The 17236-nt window shown below is 43.5% G+C and overlaps 1 protein-coding gene across 1 annotated transcript in view; it reads left to right on the top strand.

Moving 5' to 3' along the window:
* The first annotated feature begins 1486 nt into the window (after window positions 1–1486).
* The window catches only part of LOC124246348 (myosin-3), a 41704-nt gene continuing 25954 nt past the window's right edge, over window positions 1487–17236 (top strand). The window contains exon 1 of the mRNA XM_046674408.1: window positions 1487–1595. Within this exon, the coding sequence (XP_046530364.1) occupies window positions 1571–1595 (25 nt within the window). The 5' untranslated portion in view covers window positions 1487–1570. The remainder of the gene's footprint in view (window positions 1596–17236) is intronic.

The following is a 17236-nucleotide window of genomic DNA, read 5'->3' on the forward strand; positions in this document are numbered from 1 at the left end:
AGACATCCCAGGTGCCTCAGACGCTGGCGGCCTGGGGACACACACCTTGAGAAACTGTTTTATGAGGAAACAAGGTTTTGTTCTGGAGTTGACCCATCTTCTGGTGTGTCAGTTGACAAAGTGATGTGCACATAATTAGCCATTCAAGAAAATGATTGTCGAGTGATGGAATGAATCTCGGCTTTTATTCCTGAATTTCACTTCTCTCGGTGCCTGGGCTTGACTACACCTTTTCCCCCTGAAGCTGCTGCCCGGGGCAGAGTTCTCTGAAAGTCGGTCAGTAGATCCTAACGCACAGGTGTAGTGCCTGGTGAGACACAGATTCTCTGCACATCTGTTATGTTTTACATGTACGTGTTACAGGCCTATCTTTTGGTTTTTAAATTCTCTTCTCAATACTTACGTTAAACCCACTCTAAATACATATGTCAAAGTATGTGAAAGATAAAAATCATAAACTGTAGCGGTTATGGGCTGAATCCTGTCCCCCATTGTCCATATGTTGAAGTCCTACCTCCTAGTACCTAAAAATGTGACTGTATTTGGAGATACGGTCTTTAAAGTGGTAATTAAGTTAAAATGAGGCCCTTAGATTGGGCGCTAACCCCAATATGACAAGTGTTCTTCTAAGAAGAGGAGATTGGGACACAGACACCCACAGAGAAGACCACATGAAGACATGGAGAGAGGCCTCCAGAAGGAACCAACCGTGCTGACACCTGGCTCTTGGACTTCTAGAACTTCCAGAACTGTAAAAACATAAATGTCTATTTCAGCGGTCCAGTCTGTGGTGTTTTGTTACAGCAGCCCCAGCTAACTAATACAATAGCCATCCTCCTTTCTTAGGATAGTCTCCTTAATAACAACTACAAGATTTAGTTCATATAAACTTCAACTCAAGATGTAGTTGGTTTGGAATGACTTTCCTAGGAACCTTGTCAAGAAGGTGAGGAACTTACTAAAAAACTAGTCTCGAGGCTGGCCCCATGGCCAGGTGGTTAGGTTCACGCCCTCTGCTTCAGCGGCCCAGGGTGTCACTTGTTTGGATCCTGGGCATGGACATGGCACCACTCATCAGGCCATGCTGAGGCAGCATCCCACATAGCACAACCAGAGGGACCCACAACTGGAATATACAACTATGTACTGGGGGGCTTTGGGGAGAAGAAGGAAAAAAAAAAGAATGATTGCAACAGATGTTAGCTCAGGTGCCAATATTTAAAAAAAAATAAAAATAAAGCCTTGTCTCATGTAACAAAGAAGATATTAGGTATCTAAAATGCCGGTCATTAAAAAAGATAGTCTGTTTTAAGCCACAGAGCATTTGTATGGATCACTTTGCAGTAAGCTTGCTCTAGATAAAATTTAGTCTTCATTCTCAGCTGTTGCAGGTTAAAGCTGTGTAATGATCCAGAAAGGGAACAGCAGCTTTGGAAGAAACCTTTTATTTGCTCTTCATTGCAGTGTCAAGTTTAAAGGCCCAGGATCAGGATGTTGGAAGCAGGGAGAGAGGCCTCAGAGATGATGTGGACATCTCTTTGCACGTGAGGAGACAATTCCAGAGATTACGATGTTTCGCTTACTTCTGAGTCTAGGTTAGAACTTGGATCCCACTTTCTCTTCAAGCCTCTGCTTGTGGGGTGTTGATATTGACCATGTGAATCCAACCAAAAAGGGGGGGTCCTGCGTGCCGGGGGAGCAACCTTTCAATTGTGAATCTTGGGAAATCGAAATCAAGACTGCCTTTCAACATAGTATCACTTGCAGACCTTTACCTGGGGGGGTTACAGTGTTTTCACTGGACTCTTCAATGCAATTAGTATTTTAAGAAATGCTGTTTATTTGAAAATTCTAAGAATCTTGCCTGTGCAGTAGGCGTGGAAGTACTTAATGTGTCCGGCTGTCTATGAGGCAAGATTCACTGGATACCAGTAAAACACCCCTGTGAGTTGGGAGGTTAATGTGAACCCAGTAAAGTGATTTCAAATTGTATATGTATCTGCATAAGATATTTTAAAATACCTTTTATTGTTCCTTATAAGGTTAAAAAATTTTTTCGAATCACCTAGAACCCCTCAAATAACTTTTTTCTTTTCCTACATTTAGTGCAATTTAAATCTCTGTATGTGTATGTGTGAGTTACCTTTAAAAGAGCAGTCACCACACAAGCATTTTTCATCCATTTAGCTTATATTTTTTACTCATAGTTAGGAGTTATGTTACTCTCTAACAATATGGTGGTTATTCCTATTTATTAATGAGGTGCAGTTAATGACCTCTTTAGCCATGTGTTCCTTCATAATACCTTTAGCACTTAGGAGATAAGTTATTTTCTATTAATTTGAAAAATACATTTTATAGTTTATGGGTTCTTCCATAATTATACCATATCCTCAGTAGAGAAAATTTGGAATATATGGAAAAGTTGGAGGAAGATATTTTAAAATCACAATTGTTCCACTACCAGGAAGCAGTATTTGGTGGATGCATTTCTTTTGAGTCTTCAACATTTAAAAATTTTTTATTATACCATACCAGAAACTCATCCATGTATTTCTTTTAAAAAGTTAGACATGACACATAAAGCTTAGTTGTCTTTTGCACACCACTTTCCCCCTCCCCACGGTGCTGGGTGGGTCTCTTTCCAGAGTATTAAGCATCCACTTAGGCTGTGTTTCCAGCTCAAGTTATGAATACTAAGTTAAAAGTGTTAGTACCATAACTAGCGAAGATACTGCTCAGTTTTTATGTGACTTATTTTTGTTACATTTTTGCATATTTGTTACATTATTGAATCTGGTAAATATTGAATTTAGCCCAAAATAGCTCCCCCCTTCTCTGTTGCCAAGGTTTGGTCATGGAGCAGCTAGAGAAAAAATTAGTTTGCAGGGTGAACTGCAGTTGTCCCCTCCCCACCACACACACGCACACACCTCCCATTACTGACGGATGGCGTCGTTTGGAGTGTGAGATTGGATAAACTTCCTTCTCGGAATGGCGATGTGAAGCTGGGGGCCACATAGCAGGCCTCAGATGGCGGGACGCGGGCTTCTCCCCGCAGGTGCTGGGCGTGCAGCTGCGCACGCGGCCTGCGCTCAGCCCTGCTGCTGATGCTCCTCAGGAATTCACTGCACTGAAACCAGCTTGGTCGAATCCTGATGCTGCTGCCTTTTCTAACCTGAGAATCCTAGTCACTGGTCAGTTTGAGGTGAGAGTTAAACGAAGCCACGTAGAAGAACACCTGCGCACCCTCAATAGGTGGTGGCTGCCGTTATTTTTGGTCCCAATGAGGGTGATGACTTGGGGCTGACTTGGCAGAGGTTGTGGAAACAAGTGGGTTTGATTCTAAGTGTTTTCCACCCTCCCTCCATCACCTTTGCACTTCACCCTGCCTAGAGGTATGCTGATTTCTGGTAGTCTCCCACATTTTCTGCATCCCCACCCCAGTACACATAGCTAGGCCTGGAACTGTTGGCCATCTTGCCTTAATGAACTATTCAAACCTGCTTTCTTATATGGCATTTAAATTTAGAGATAAGCTTCTTGAAAAAACATAAGGTTCAAACCAGAAACTCAGGGCTTTTTGTCTCAACACAAGAACACCAGAGCATAAGGTATGAGCAGACACCTTGACAGGGTTCCTTCTCAGGAGCTTGGTGGGCACAGGGGCCGCGTGAAGCTGTTGGTTTTCAAGCAACACAAGTCTGTTGAGGAGGGTCACCCTCACAGTCCTCAAATGGACTGCTTGGGATGGCACGTTGTGTGGAGGGCTGTTGGTCTGTCCGGTCCTGGTCATTTCTGTAAGGATTTCTGGCTTCAGCAGTGCAGCATCCCTCCCCCTTTGACGTCAGGGACCAGTTGCTGGCTCTACTGCTCTTTTCATGGTTAGTTTAGTTCTGCAGCCACCTCTGCCTATATCTGTTGGCTCACAAGGTGGTGGGTATCTTGTCTTTGGTAGGTTCAAGAGCAGATCGTGAGCAAGAGTTTTTCCTTCCCTGGGCCCCAGGTCACCCAGCCGGGAGACCAGCTTTGCTCAGCAGCCTACATGTCCGTGCATTCCATGAATATTTCTTGCATATTTACTACCTGGCTGGGGATACAGGAGTGAACTGAACATAGTTCCTGCCCTCATGGAGCTTACCTTCAGTGAAGTAGACGGACTGTAACCAGATAAATATGTTGAATGGCGTCAGATAGTACTAAGTGCTATGAAGAAAAGTAAAAGAAGGTAAGGGTTTGGAGAGTGATGAGGATGGGGATTAGTGTGATTGGTCGTGGAAGGACTCCTTCAGGAGATGACCATTTGAAAGTTGGGAGTGAGCTATGTGAGTATCTGGGGGAACCTTCCAGCACAGGGCCTGTCCCTGGAGTGTGCTTGGGATGCTCAAGAATGGCAAGGAGCCCAGCACGACAGCTCGGTGAGTCAGGAACGGCGGTAGGGAACAAGGCCCGAGAAGGCCTGGAGCCACATTCCCTTTGCGGCAGGGGCTCTGGCTCTGTTGTGAGTGTCCTCGCCCTGCAAAGGCGGAGAGCAGAGCCTGATCTGATCCATCCGCCCACAGCGCCCACTGTGATTGTTGCTTGATTCACATAGGAGTCTGAGAGTGCGAATGTCACCGCACCTGGGGGTCAAAAGTCATTCACCCTGTGTGCTATTTCAGGAGAATTCCGTGGATATTTAATTGAAGGAAAACTTGAGTTTTCTTTTTTCTTTTTATTATGGGAATTTTAAAACCTATTCAAAGAGTAGAATATTTTAATGAACTTGATATGCCTATCACCAAGCTTCGATAATTATAACGTAGGGCTGATCTTGTTTCACCTGTACCTCCGGCCACTCCCACCCGCCCCGGGTACTGCATTTGTAAGTATCTCTAAAAGAAACCAACTTTATCTTTTAAATACGTAACCACAATCCCGTTATTACAACAAAAAGAGATTTTTGGTTTTTTGGCTTAATGTCATCAAATATCCAGTCAGTGAAAAATCAAGCTTGTAATTGGGTCTTTTGCTTTCAAGAAGCCACGAGACTGTTCATTGTGGACATGTGTTCTGTCCACATCGTACCTGTGACTCTGTGTCCACGTTTGCACCCAGTTCAAGGAGGATGTGGCGGGTGTAGACAGAGACAGGCCCTGCACGCCTTCCGCCATTCCCACTCACAGATGCTCAGGTGGACCATGTTGGAACGACCAACCCACTGGTCTTGGTTTTTTATTTGTAAAACAGGTGTAACTGTGAGGATGAAATGAAATACTGTGAGAACAGGGGAAACTAATGTATGGTCATAGAATCGTGCTTACCTCTGGCAGGAGTTAGGTGGTTATTAATTGAAAAGCCCAAGAGAACTTTCCAGAGCCATAGAAATGTACTATGGCTTGATCTGAGTGATGACAATATATCTAAAAATGTATTAAACTATAAATAAGATTTATGCATTTTGTTGTATGTCATGTATAATAAAAAAATGGAGGAAAAGCGCTCCTGGGAGAGGCAGGGTGAGGGGAAACTGCGTGATGTGGGAAGGCATAAGACTACACTTAGCAACTGGCTCCGGCTTGGACAGGAGGATGCAAGCTACTACTGACATTCTCACCCGCACTCCGAGGTACGGGAAATAAGGAGCTCCGGCGACCCGCAAGCTGGAGGACAGGGGCTAAAGCTGGCACAGCTGTGAGAGGCAGAGAGCTTTGCTCAGAGGCTTTGGGAGGCTTTCTGCGACCCGGGACACTGAGCAGAGAACAAACTGGAGGAGACAGCAGCACAGTGAGCAGCAACTGGGCGTTGTTAGTCAAGCTGTGGGGCCGCTCTGCTGATTCTTGTGCTGATTGCGTCCCTTTTTATGGAGTAAGCGGGGACACTGCCCTTACACTTGAGCCATCTGATGTGTTCTTGGGCGGGTCCACAGTTGACAGCGCATTACCCATTCTTCATTCAAGATGACGCAAAGACGCGGGGCCAAGCTGAACTTAGATGTGTGAGAGCCGCCGAGTCTCGGGAGCTCATACTCGGAGCCTTGGGCTCTGCATCCGCGGCATCTCTGTGATGACGTGAGGTGGTCTTCCTTCACAGTGTCAGATGTGGCGGAGACCATCTAGCATGTCCTCACGGTGTAGGAGAGGAAGGGCCCAAGCGGGGCCTCGTAGCCAGTTTGCTTCAAAGCTGATAGCAGAACTTCCTCTGCAGCCTTGCTGCCCAGCTGTGCTCCCTGGTCTAGCAGTGTCACGTCACCTGGGAGCTTTCTAGACATGCAGTCTCAGGCTCCACTCCAGATCTCCTGACTCAGAAGCCATATTTCAACAAGATCCCCAGGTGAGTGTAGGCAGGGTGAAGTTTGAGAAGCGCTGCTCCACAGCGCGTTGACTTTTGCCCTTTGGTACCACAGAGCCTACTAAGTTTTCCATAGTAGGGAAGGAAAAATAAAAATAAGTGATTAATCTTTCCCCACAAGGCAGCTCTTTAATTAATTTTGCTTCCATGAAACACATACTTTGAAAGAGTTTCTCAAGTAAACAAATTCCATTTCTGATAATTTGATCACCCCATTTTAAAAATTTTAATCAAAGACATATTTCCTGTCAGAACTTCTCTTCGGCATAGGATTTCAAGGGTTTCTCCATTGAGTTGATGTAATTCCAGCAAAAATCAAGGCGATACGCTGTTTGGTTACCCAGTGACACCTGGTCAAGGCTAAATGCAGTATTTCCATTTGGCCTTTTGAAATTTGAATTGAAACTGGACTGAGAACCATGTGACCTCCAGTCGGCCCTAGTGCAGCCCGGCTGAGGAGAACGACTGACACAACTAAGTGAACCTGGGCGAGGTGAAGTCTGCCTATTTCCCGGTCCGCTCAGGCTCTGGTGAGGCTCTTCGTTGCAGAAAACAGTGGGGCCTTGGAGCTCCGCAAGGATCGCCCTCCATTCCTAGCAGGGACAGGCATTTAGTGTCTCGAACAGGCCAGGCCTTTGGGTGGGTTGCTTTTCCTCTGCTGCTTTTCTCTCTGCTGCCTCTGGTGGGTCTCCCCTAACTCCTGGGCCCCTCACCCTGCAAGTGCAGAGGGCACCACCCCGAATCATGCAGAAAGCGCTGGAGCAGGAGGGACCACAGCTGTAGGGCAGCCATTCACTGAGGCATTGATTAAGCCGCCATCTTTGGAATGCCTAAGCACGAGGGACAGATAGACAGAGATCTAGATAGAGATAGAGATCTAGATAGATAGAGAGACTCAATCCCTGGACGGTGCCTCCAGGATGCAAATAACCCCACCAGAGATAAACAAAGAATAGGACAGTTTTAGATCATTCTGCCGCAACCGTTTTGCCAACCAGTACATCTAAAATTATCCCCTCTTGTGAGTGTTTTATGTATCTAATCAGTGTCCAGTTATAAATAAGCAAAAATCAATAAATTTACTATATATCATAACAGCCATGTAAGAAATATAATGAAAAGATTATTAAATTCACAATAATCACACAATTTGTAATAAATAGAATAAATGTAATAATGATTCAGGATCCATAAGAAGAAAATTATAAAATTTTGGAGAACAGTTTTAAAATGTCAGTGTATAAAAAGGCACAGTTCGCTCCTTGATGAGAAGACTCAACGAGGCAAATATGTTCATTTTCTCCTCCTCAAATCGTCGACATGGTTTCAATAATATTCCAATGGCGAGTGATTGCCGAGGCCTGAAGGACCTGTGGAGGGCAGTGGAAATTATCAGCGTGTTGATTGTAGCTGTGGCTGCACAGCTGCATATATTTGTCAAAGCTCATCAAACTATATTCTTAAAAGGGTGAATTTTAATGTATATACCTCAATAAACCTTAGTTTTAAAAGTTTCAGTGGCATTTTTTGGGAGCTCAACAAAAAAAGCTTCTGAAATTAACCTGGAAAAATAAATGTAAAAAATGGTTGTAGGAAAATAAAGGATGGTAGTAGAAATAAAACAAGGTGGGAGGACTTGCCTTACCAGTATTAAAATATATGGGGTCGGCCCTGTGGCCTAGTGGTTAAGTCTGCTTTGGCAGCCCAGGTTCAGTTCCTGGGCACAGACCTACACCACTCGTCAGTGGTCATGCTGTGGCAGCATCCCACATACAAAATAGAGGAAGATTGGTACAGATGTTAGCTCAGGGCAACTCTTCCTCAGGAAAAAAAAAAATATTACTAAACCATAATGTAATTTTTTACGGGTGCAGTGCTTACACAGCATTTAACAGATCAAATCAGAAGTAAAAGTATGGAAACATCCATGTCATATAAAACTTTACTATATAAAAAAACACTATAAAACTTTATAACAAAGATCAAATCAGAAATAAAAGTATGGAAACAGATCCATGTTCTAAGAAACCTACTGCCTGACAAACAAAACTATATTATATTGGTGAAGATTACTAAAAATTAGTATTGGAACAATAATTAACAAAATGGAAAAAAGATTCTTTCTGCATCCTTCATTAAAATAAATTTAGATGGATTGAGAATTTAAGTATAAAAAGTAACAATAAAAGCACCAGCAGGAAGTACATGTGAACAGTTACCCTGTTTGGGATAGGTTTCCCTGCCCACGTGCGTAGGGCCGGTAGCTCACTCACACCCACTGCTGAGGGGCCATCGTGGTCTGTTGTACCACGTGGTCATCGCACCCCCGCAGCCGGGGCTGGCCAGTTCATAGGCTGGACCAATCAGATCCTCTCTCTGGAATATGAGGAGAGGAAGGCGGTGTGATCAGCAGTGGGAGCTGAAGCAAGAAGGTCATGATGAAGAGGAGCCAGGGCCAGGGCCAGGCCAGAGGCGGCCACCGCGAGCCACAGGCAAACTGAGACGATGAGTGCAAATCAGTAAGCAGAGGAAGCCTGTGGGTAGAGAGAAGCAGGCAGCCAGGGATAAGCGGGCGCCATAGAAGAGAGATGAGATCCTTGAATGGCCATCTCCAAACTTTTGATTACAATTGATTTTAAAAAATTAAAATTAAAAATTTGACATGCATCCTCCAATATATGTATATTTACTTATTTATATATTATATACGTGTGCTGCTGCACAAATATATATGGCAAGTGGTTGCCAGGGATAGCACATGAAAAAAAAGCAGAAATGAAAGGATGAGGTAGCAAATAAATGGTATTATTAGTCCAGGTGATGGATACTTGGGTATTTGTTTTATTCTATAAACTGAACATATATATTTTTGTATGTCTTTGCTCTATTTTCCTATAAAAATGAAAAACATGCATATATGTAGAAAGGCTAATATTTTCTTCCCACACTCCACTGTTGTGGGTGCTGCTGCCTCTGGAGACCAGTGCTTTAGAGCTCCGGTATTCCAGTGTTAGATCTAAGCTGCATCTATTCTTACAGCACCCGCCCTCCCCATCCCACCTCCTTTCTCTGGAGGTTCCGAATGAGCATCTTTTTTGCAATCATAAAAAGCAGACGAAAAGAGTAGAGAAAGCTTTTGTAAACATTAGACTAAAGGCAGGAAGCACAGAGTAAGTCATTGCTAGGCTTGATCAAAAACATAGAGTTGCTATCACTAATATATAAGGAATGTTTATAAATCCGTAAGGAAATAGATGAACACCCCAAGAAAAACCTGGGCAAAGAACATAAACAGGCAGTTCAGAGAAGAAGAATATCAAATAGTTAATAGCCATACCAAAAAAAAGCATGACTAGTGATCGAATAATGCAAGTTCAAAAAGTAGAATTTCTTTCTCTCAGGTTGGCAAAACGCTAAACAGAATGATGTTAGGCATCGAGGATGAGAGATGGAGAAATGGACCCCCACATAGAGCTGGTGGTATCTGAAATGTGGCAGCATGTCTGGACGGCAATTTGTCAATATATAGCAAGCCCACTATTCCATCTTTGTGGATATAGGCATGGAAAGAACCATAGTGCACAAAGATTTGTTCACTTCAACATTTCTGTAATAGTGGTTCATGGAAATGGTAGATAAGGATAAGCAACCTACATGCCCAATTATAGGGGATCTGTAAGATACCCAACTACAGGGGAGAAATAAACTGTGGTCCATTCATAAGTGGAGTACATGGAACCATTAAAATTGAGCAGATAATATTTAATGATATGGAAAGATATCCAATATCTACTTAAGTGAATAAGCTACAAAAGTTTATTCTCATTTTTTGTATAAACACAAAAAGTACACATGAAATTGTTGTTAATGATGATATGTTTATGGATGATTTTTATTTTCATATTTTTGAGGGTCTATTTTCGAAACTGGTCTAAATGAGCATACATTAGTTTTGTAGTAAAAAGTCATTATTAGGAAAAATATTCTAGTAGCAGGAAGACAAATAGTTTATCCCTGTGTCAATTTTAATCAAATAATAGTTGCTTCCTGCAACACAGCACTAAGGAGGATTATGAAGCTGTGACCAGGCTCAGGTGGTGTGTGCTGTGATCCACTAGTAATGTCTGCATGGACCATGGGAAGAGGTAATAGCTACCTTGATCTAGAATTCTTCAGCAGTGACACAGAAATGCTGGAGTTTCTGTGCCTTGTGCTTTTGATTGCTTTCCACTGGGGAGCGACACGGCTAGACTGAAGCTCCTGGTTCCAGCCTGGGGAAGTCTAGGTGGAAATACTCTTGATAACTCACTGTCATGGACACTCACCCTGCACTTCATACATAGAGAAGGACCCAGCCGCCTCCTGTTCCCTGCATATGTGCTTTGAGGATACAGACAATGCTTTCATCCAAGTGGATCTCTCTTGTGCCTGAAATCAGAGAATCAGAAGACAGTAGAACTGAGAAGGATGTAGGAAATCATTTGGTTCAACTCTATTTTCTTACAGAAGGGGAAACTGGGGCCCAAATATTTAAGACATTTTAATTTGCATAGGGGAAAAGTTATTTCCCCCATAATCCTAAAGGACGCGGTCAGGGCCCTGTTGGAGTGGTAGGACAGCTTGATGCACCACGCTCAGAGCAGGGAAGCCAAGGTCTTCCCGTGGCCCCCTTACCATCGGCCAACATTCCTGACTGAGTCATGGTTTCTACTCAATTAAGTGGGGATAATTGCACCTGCTCTGCCTACCCCCCCAGGATTGCTGTGAGGCTCAAATGAGATAAGGAACGAATGGGGAAAACATTTGCAGTATACACGAGAGATTACTAAAATCTCTGATAGATGAAAGTTCTTAAAATAGAAAAATATTAACATCTCAGGAGAAAAAGGACAAAGGACGCAGAGACTCTTCTCAGAAGATCTGCAAATGACCAGGAGCATTTATGATGAGATTCAACCTCACTCATAATAGAAGACAAGCAAATTAAAGCTACCTTGTTGACCTATAAAACTGGCAAAAATTAGAGTGATACCCAGAGTTGGCAAAGATGTGGGGAAATAAACCCTTCCACAGTCGGGGGGAGGAGGGTTGTAAATGGATACGATCCTTCAGGAGACGGATGCGGTCATATGTACCAAAGGTACAAGACTCCGCGGTCCCACTTCTAGAAATGTATCCTTAGGAAATAATTGGGTAAATGCTCAGAGACCAGGACGCTCTTCACTATATTTTTATAAGTGGGATTTATTAAATTAATTATGCTACATAATGGAATTGTGTGGCGCCGTTAAAAATGATGATACAAATCTAAAGTCGCTGATGTGGGAGGATGTCTACAATACATCAAGGAAGAACAAAGTTGGTTACAAACACATTTTTGCATGATATGATTTTATTTTTACGGGGAGCATGTGTTGCCTTAATAAAAAATAGGTAAATATCTCCCCTTTTTATTATGAAAAGACAAACGTGAATAGCATATAAAAATGTTTGGAAGTGATATATTAGTGGTTGTTAGCTCTGAGTGGGGAGATGATGATTTACCTTCATTATCTTCTATTTTCCTATAATTTAAATGTTATATGAATATTAATTTTATAATCAGAAACACCTCGGGAAAGGGAACATCTGCCCACAAGGTCTGGCTGCTAAATCATTTTTGAATTGACTCGTTGCTCACTGTCATTCCCAGTTTTCTGAAGAACCCATAATTTGCTTTTCTAGAAATGGCTACTCTGCTGGAGGGGTGATCCCTGTCCTGGACTCATGTTTTTGGCCGGTGCCTCCATCCCCAGCCCATCCCAGTGCTGGGAAAAGCTGCGGTGCTTCCACAGTTTGGGAAGAGGGATGCAGTAGTGGGGCGAGAGGGACACTGTACCCCCCTGGCAGAATGCAGTCGAGCACAGGAAATGGCAACTGTGGGCCTCCCATGTTAGGGAGAACGTGGAGTCAGGTGTGTGGGAACCCTCGAGATTACGGACAAATGAGGTGGCAGGAGGGTCACGGCAGGGGAGAGGGTGACAATTTACAGGTCCCCTAGTGCCATTTGCTGCCAGAGGGCAGGGCAGTGCCCCTGACAGTTGTGCCTGGAGTGTAATGGGCAGGTGCGAGTGGGGGTGAGGTGCCAGGGAAAGGAGAGAACGTTGTTTTGGGAGGTGTCTGGGGTGAGACTGTCTCAGAGTTATCTTGGGAGGAAATGCCTCACTAACCCCACCAGGGGAGAATCTAGGCCCCAGGGTGGGCTTGCATCCAGGCTTGAGATAACGAGAAAGCTACCCGGCATGGCCAAGAGAAGAGTATTTTAAGCTCCTGGTTGGAGGGTAGGGAGTGGGATCTGGAAGGAGGGGGGTAAAATGGAGAAAGGTGATGCGTCCCCGCCCTTCCCCTCCCATCTGTAAGAAGCTTCACGCAAACCGTAGAATGCCCAGTGCAGTTGGATTTCTCGCCAAAGCAGGGATTGGAGTTCTGCGTTGGCGCTGATGTGTGGGTAAACAAAGGCAGCACTGAGGTTCCAGGGGTAGGAGGCCTCCAGGCCTCGTCTGGGTAACTTTCTGAGCTCCCTGCATTTCCACTTTGCATTACGAATCACAAGGGTACATAATTCCTCAATTAATTGCACAATTTGTTCATCACTTGTCTCCTGTTGTCTGGCACAAGCCTGAGCACATCCGTGGAGGCCTCTGTTTCAGGCTGGGGTGGGGGGGCGGGCCGTGTGTCAACCAACCTGGAGGCTGGAGGCCACAGTGACTGGACAAGTGGGGTCAGGGCCACTTCTCAGCAGAGACCGCCATGGACAGATGACAAATGTAGACCAGAGGCCCCTTCTCCCATCTGCCAACATGAGACCTACGGTACCCTCTCCCTGAATTTAGAGCAGTACTGCGGAGACGGGGAGGAGAAGAGCAGCAGACAGCTCCTGAATTTCATGTTTATCAGAAGATACTGGAAAAATTCTGGAAGAAACTCACTGACCTTGAAGTGGCAAAATTTAGTCTTCTCTTGAGGAAGTGGAGATTTGAAAACAAAGATAAAATCGATTAAAGAGAAATAATGGTAGTTACATCTTCACGCACTCCTGTGGTCTGGGAAATTGGTACCTGCTTCCCAAGGGCGGTCTTGCAGGGGGACAGCACTGGCCAAGGGCTCTCACAAAGTGGGATGTAACTGGCAACCAGACCCCCTCCCACCCACATTACTGTGGTGGGAGAATGAATATCATGACATGTCGCAGCCCAGCTCATCCTTTTTAGGTCGTGCTGGCTTGCTCTCCTGATGAGAATCATAAAACCAGAGAAAGTAGGGACCAGAGGGAACCTAGGAGATCAGAGAGATCCATTTCTCAGATGAGGAAACTGAGGCCTGGTGAAGGGAAAAGATGAGCTGAAGCCTAAGGTCAATGCAGCCCTGGGTGGGGTGGGGCCTGGCTCGCTTTCCCTCCCCTTCCCGCCCCTTGGAGAGCACAAGTGCCTTCTCTGGGCCTGGAGCTCAAGTGTTTGGCGGAAACTGCTTGTGTTTATTCTTTGCAACCTGTACCTCCCTCCACCTTTCTCCCCCATTTTAGACATTTTAGAATACAGACCCAACGTTGGGGACTCCAGTGGAAGACAACCATGCCACCTGCTTTCTTTGGAACCAAGGCCTCTGGGTTCCAGTTGCTGTTGTATCTCCTGAGGAACAGCATTGGTTAGGGGCAAGGCCACCCCCAGCCCTCCTAGATTTGGAAATGAGGTGTGTAAGAGTGGAGTCAAAGAGCTTCGGCGTGGAAGGAAATGAAGGATCAGCTGTCAGAAGTTCCTAACCAGGGTTCTTCCTCAAAATGACATGGAGAGCCTTTGGAAACCCCCGCACTTGAGTCTGACCCCCAAGATTCTGATTCAGTGGGATTTGGTGAAGCCTGAACATCCAAACCTTTAATAAACTTCCCAGAGGATCCTAAACCTGGTTAAGAGGCCCAAACCTGGTTAAGAAACCCTCCTCCAATTCAACTACTTTTACTTACAAAAGGACACTTGATCCTCCCTCGGCCTGTGGCTTCGGCTTCAGTCACTGTTCGAGGCTGCTCCTGAAGGCTTTCCCTCCACAGTCATCCCCCGACACCTGCTCAAGTCTGGGGCCTCTTCTTGCCATTTCGGTCACTGTTTGGGGGAGTAGCTGTATGCTTTCAACTTTATCTTCTCACTTTAGAATTCTATCATTCTAGGCTTTGAGTCTCACCTCCTCTCCTCTCAGCCCCAGCCAACCCCACGCCCAGCCCCTGGAACTCCGACTGCTTAGTTTCAGCTGTGGACGTCCCTTAGGATCCCGGGGCACTCCAGAGGGGAGCTTTACACGCCATGCCTGAGCCCCACGCCTGGAGATTCAGATGCCGTTGGTCTGGGGCCGTGGCAGGGCTAGGGATTTTTTTTTGTTTTCGTTTTTATCGTTTCCCCTCAACTTTTTATTTGAACATTTTCAAACCTATAGGACACACATTTACCCTTCTCCTAGAGTCATCTATTGTTGTTTTTGCCATATTTGCTTTATCTGTGTGAATATATTATTTTTTTTGGCCAAACCATTTGAAGTTTGTTGTATAAGTTAGGGTGTTTCCCTAAATATCTCAGTATGAAACTCCTAGAAATAAGATCATTCTTCTACATAACTACACTCGCATTTTCACACCTAAGGAAATTAACAATAATTCCATATCATCTGATATCCAGTTTATATTCAAATTTCCTCAGTTTGTCCCCAAAATGCCTTTTCAGATTATTCCTTCTTCCCCCCCTCCCTCCCTTCCTTTCTTTTTTTCAATCTAGGATCTAACCAAGGTTCATGTATTGCATTTGGTTCTATCTCTGCGGTCTCTTTTAACCTAAAACAGATTTTTTTTTACATAACGTTGATTCATTTTGAATGATCTGGGCCACTTTTCTTGTAGGATGCCCCGCAGTCTGAATTTGACTGATCATTTCTTCATGGCATCACTTACTTGTTCTCTCTCTACTTTCTGAAAGCATGAAGTTGTGCCCAGAGGCTCGAAAAGATTCAGATTAAACATTTGCAAGCCTGTTGCATAGCAGATACTGTGTGGTCTCTCCTGCACCATCCATGTCAGGATGTCAGGTGTCCATTATTGGGGGCTAAGTTTCATCATCTGCAGTTCTCTCTAACGTCCTTTCGCCCAGGGGTTTTAGCATCACTGGTGATCCTTGCCTGGATCTATTATGATATTGTTGGTGGCAAAACGATGACTTTTCTCACTTCCTCACTCTGTCCGGGGTATTAGTGGCATTCTTCTGTAAAGAAGAGGGGTTTCCTTCCTCACTGTCCCCACCCCTCTGCCCTGCCTCACGATAGGACTCCGGATTATTCCCTATTCCATGTGTCGATATTTAAACAGCCATTACTCTTTCAGATGCTCAGGTTGATTCATACTAATAGGTCCAATTCAAGTTAACATTCTGGGGGTTTTCTTACCTTCTTTTACTTTATACTTGTGTCTTTTTTTATCTCAGAGTGAAGATCTTCGTTTCTCATAAGATGAATATATTTACTTACTTGTATCATCTAAAAGCATATACATTGTTTCAAATTACAATCCAGTATTACAACTAATAACAAAACTACTTAGAAAAGTTCCCAACTTCCTTGTGGTTCTTTTTATGCTCTGCATACATCTCACTAAGAATGTATAGTCAGTGTACTTTCAAAATTGACAGGAATTAAGTCTTTTCGTTAATTTGTCATTAATTTGATATACATGAGGTTTATTTGCTCTGTTTGTATTCAATTTTAGGAATTGTTTTTCTCTTCCTTTTCTATTTAAGTTTATTTTTGAACATGTAAATCATTTTCATAGTTCAAAAGTCAAAACCAGGCACAAAGACATAGCTGTCCCAGTTCCCATCCACCCCCTATAGGTAACCATTTATATTAGCTTCTGGTCTATCTTGCTTGTGTTTCCTTTTGCAAAAATGAGCAAATATGTATAGATATTCTTATATCTCCTTTCTTCCACAAAAGGTAGTACTCTGTATACCTGTTCTGGACCTTTCTTTTTTCACTTACAATATATCCTGGAAATTACTCCATCTCAGTTCATTAGCGCTTGTTCTAGTTCTTTTTTATGGCTTCATAGCCATATATCCACATATTCTGCCATGTGGATATAGCGTAATTTATTCACTAAGCTTCCTATTGATAAATACTTGGGGTAATTTCAACTTTTATTATTATAGTAGTTCTACAGTAAATAACCTGGTGCTTACAAAGTTTTAGTATTCGTGGACATACATCTTGTGAGTAGATTCCAAGAAGTGGTTTTGCTGGGCCAAAGGGAAATTGAATATTTACTTTTGTTAATTTTTTCTAAATTCCTCTCCATGGCAGTTGAACAATGTTTCACCCACCAGAAAAGCACAAGAGTGTGTGTTTCATCACAGCTTGCCGACAGAAGGTTTCTCACCATTCTAATTGGTGAGAAAGTGTGGTTTTAATATGCATTTCTCTTAAAATAGTGATGAGCGTTTTTTCATCTGTTTAAAGACCATCTGTACATCTTTTTTGCGAGTTGTCTGCTTGTTTGTTTCCCATTTGTTTTTGAGGGTTTTTTTAATCTTTTTTTTTCCAACTTGTAAGAATTATTTCTGTATTAAGGAGATTGGCCCTTTGTGATGTCACTTGCAGATATTTTCTCCCAATTTGCCTTTTGTCTTTTGCTCTAACTTTTTTTGCCTAAAGTTTTTTTAATTGTTATGATGTTGAATTTTTCTTTTTCTTTCTTTTACTGTTCTGAATTTTTGCCATAGCAGGCCTTCCCCACTCCCAGATCGTGAAGCAATTCACTCAGCCTTTCTTTTAGTACTTGTTGCATTTCTTTACGTTTGGATCTGGTACAGTTGTCACTTAATCTGGTGTGTGGTAT

This window comes from Equus quagga, chromosome 11 (genome assembly GCF_021613505.1).
Source record: "Equus quagga isolate Etosha38 chromosome 11, UCLA_HA_Equagga_1.0, whole genome shotgun sequence".
Taxonomy (NCBI): domain Eukaryota; kingdom Metazoa; phylum Chordata; class Mammalia; order Perissodactyla; family Equidae; genus Equus; species Equus quagga.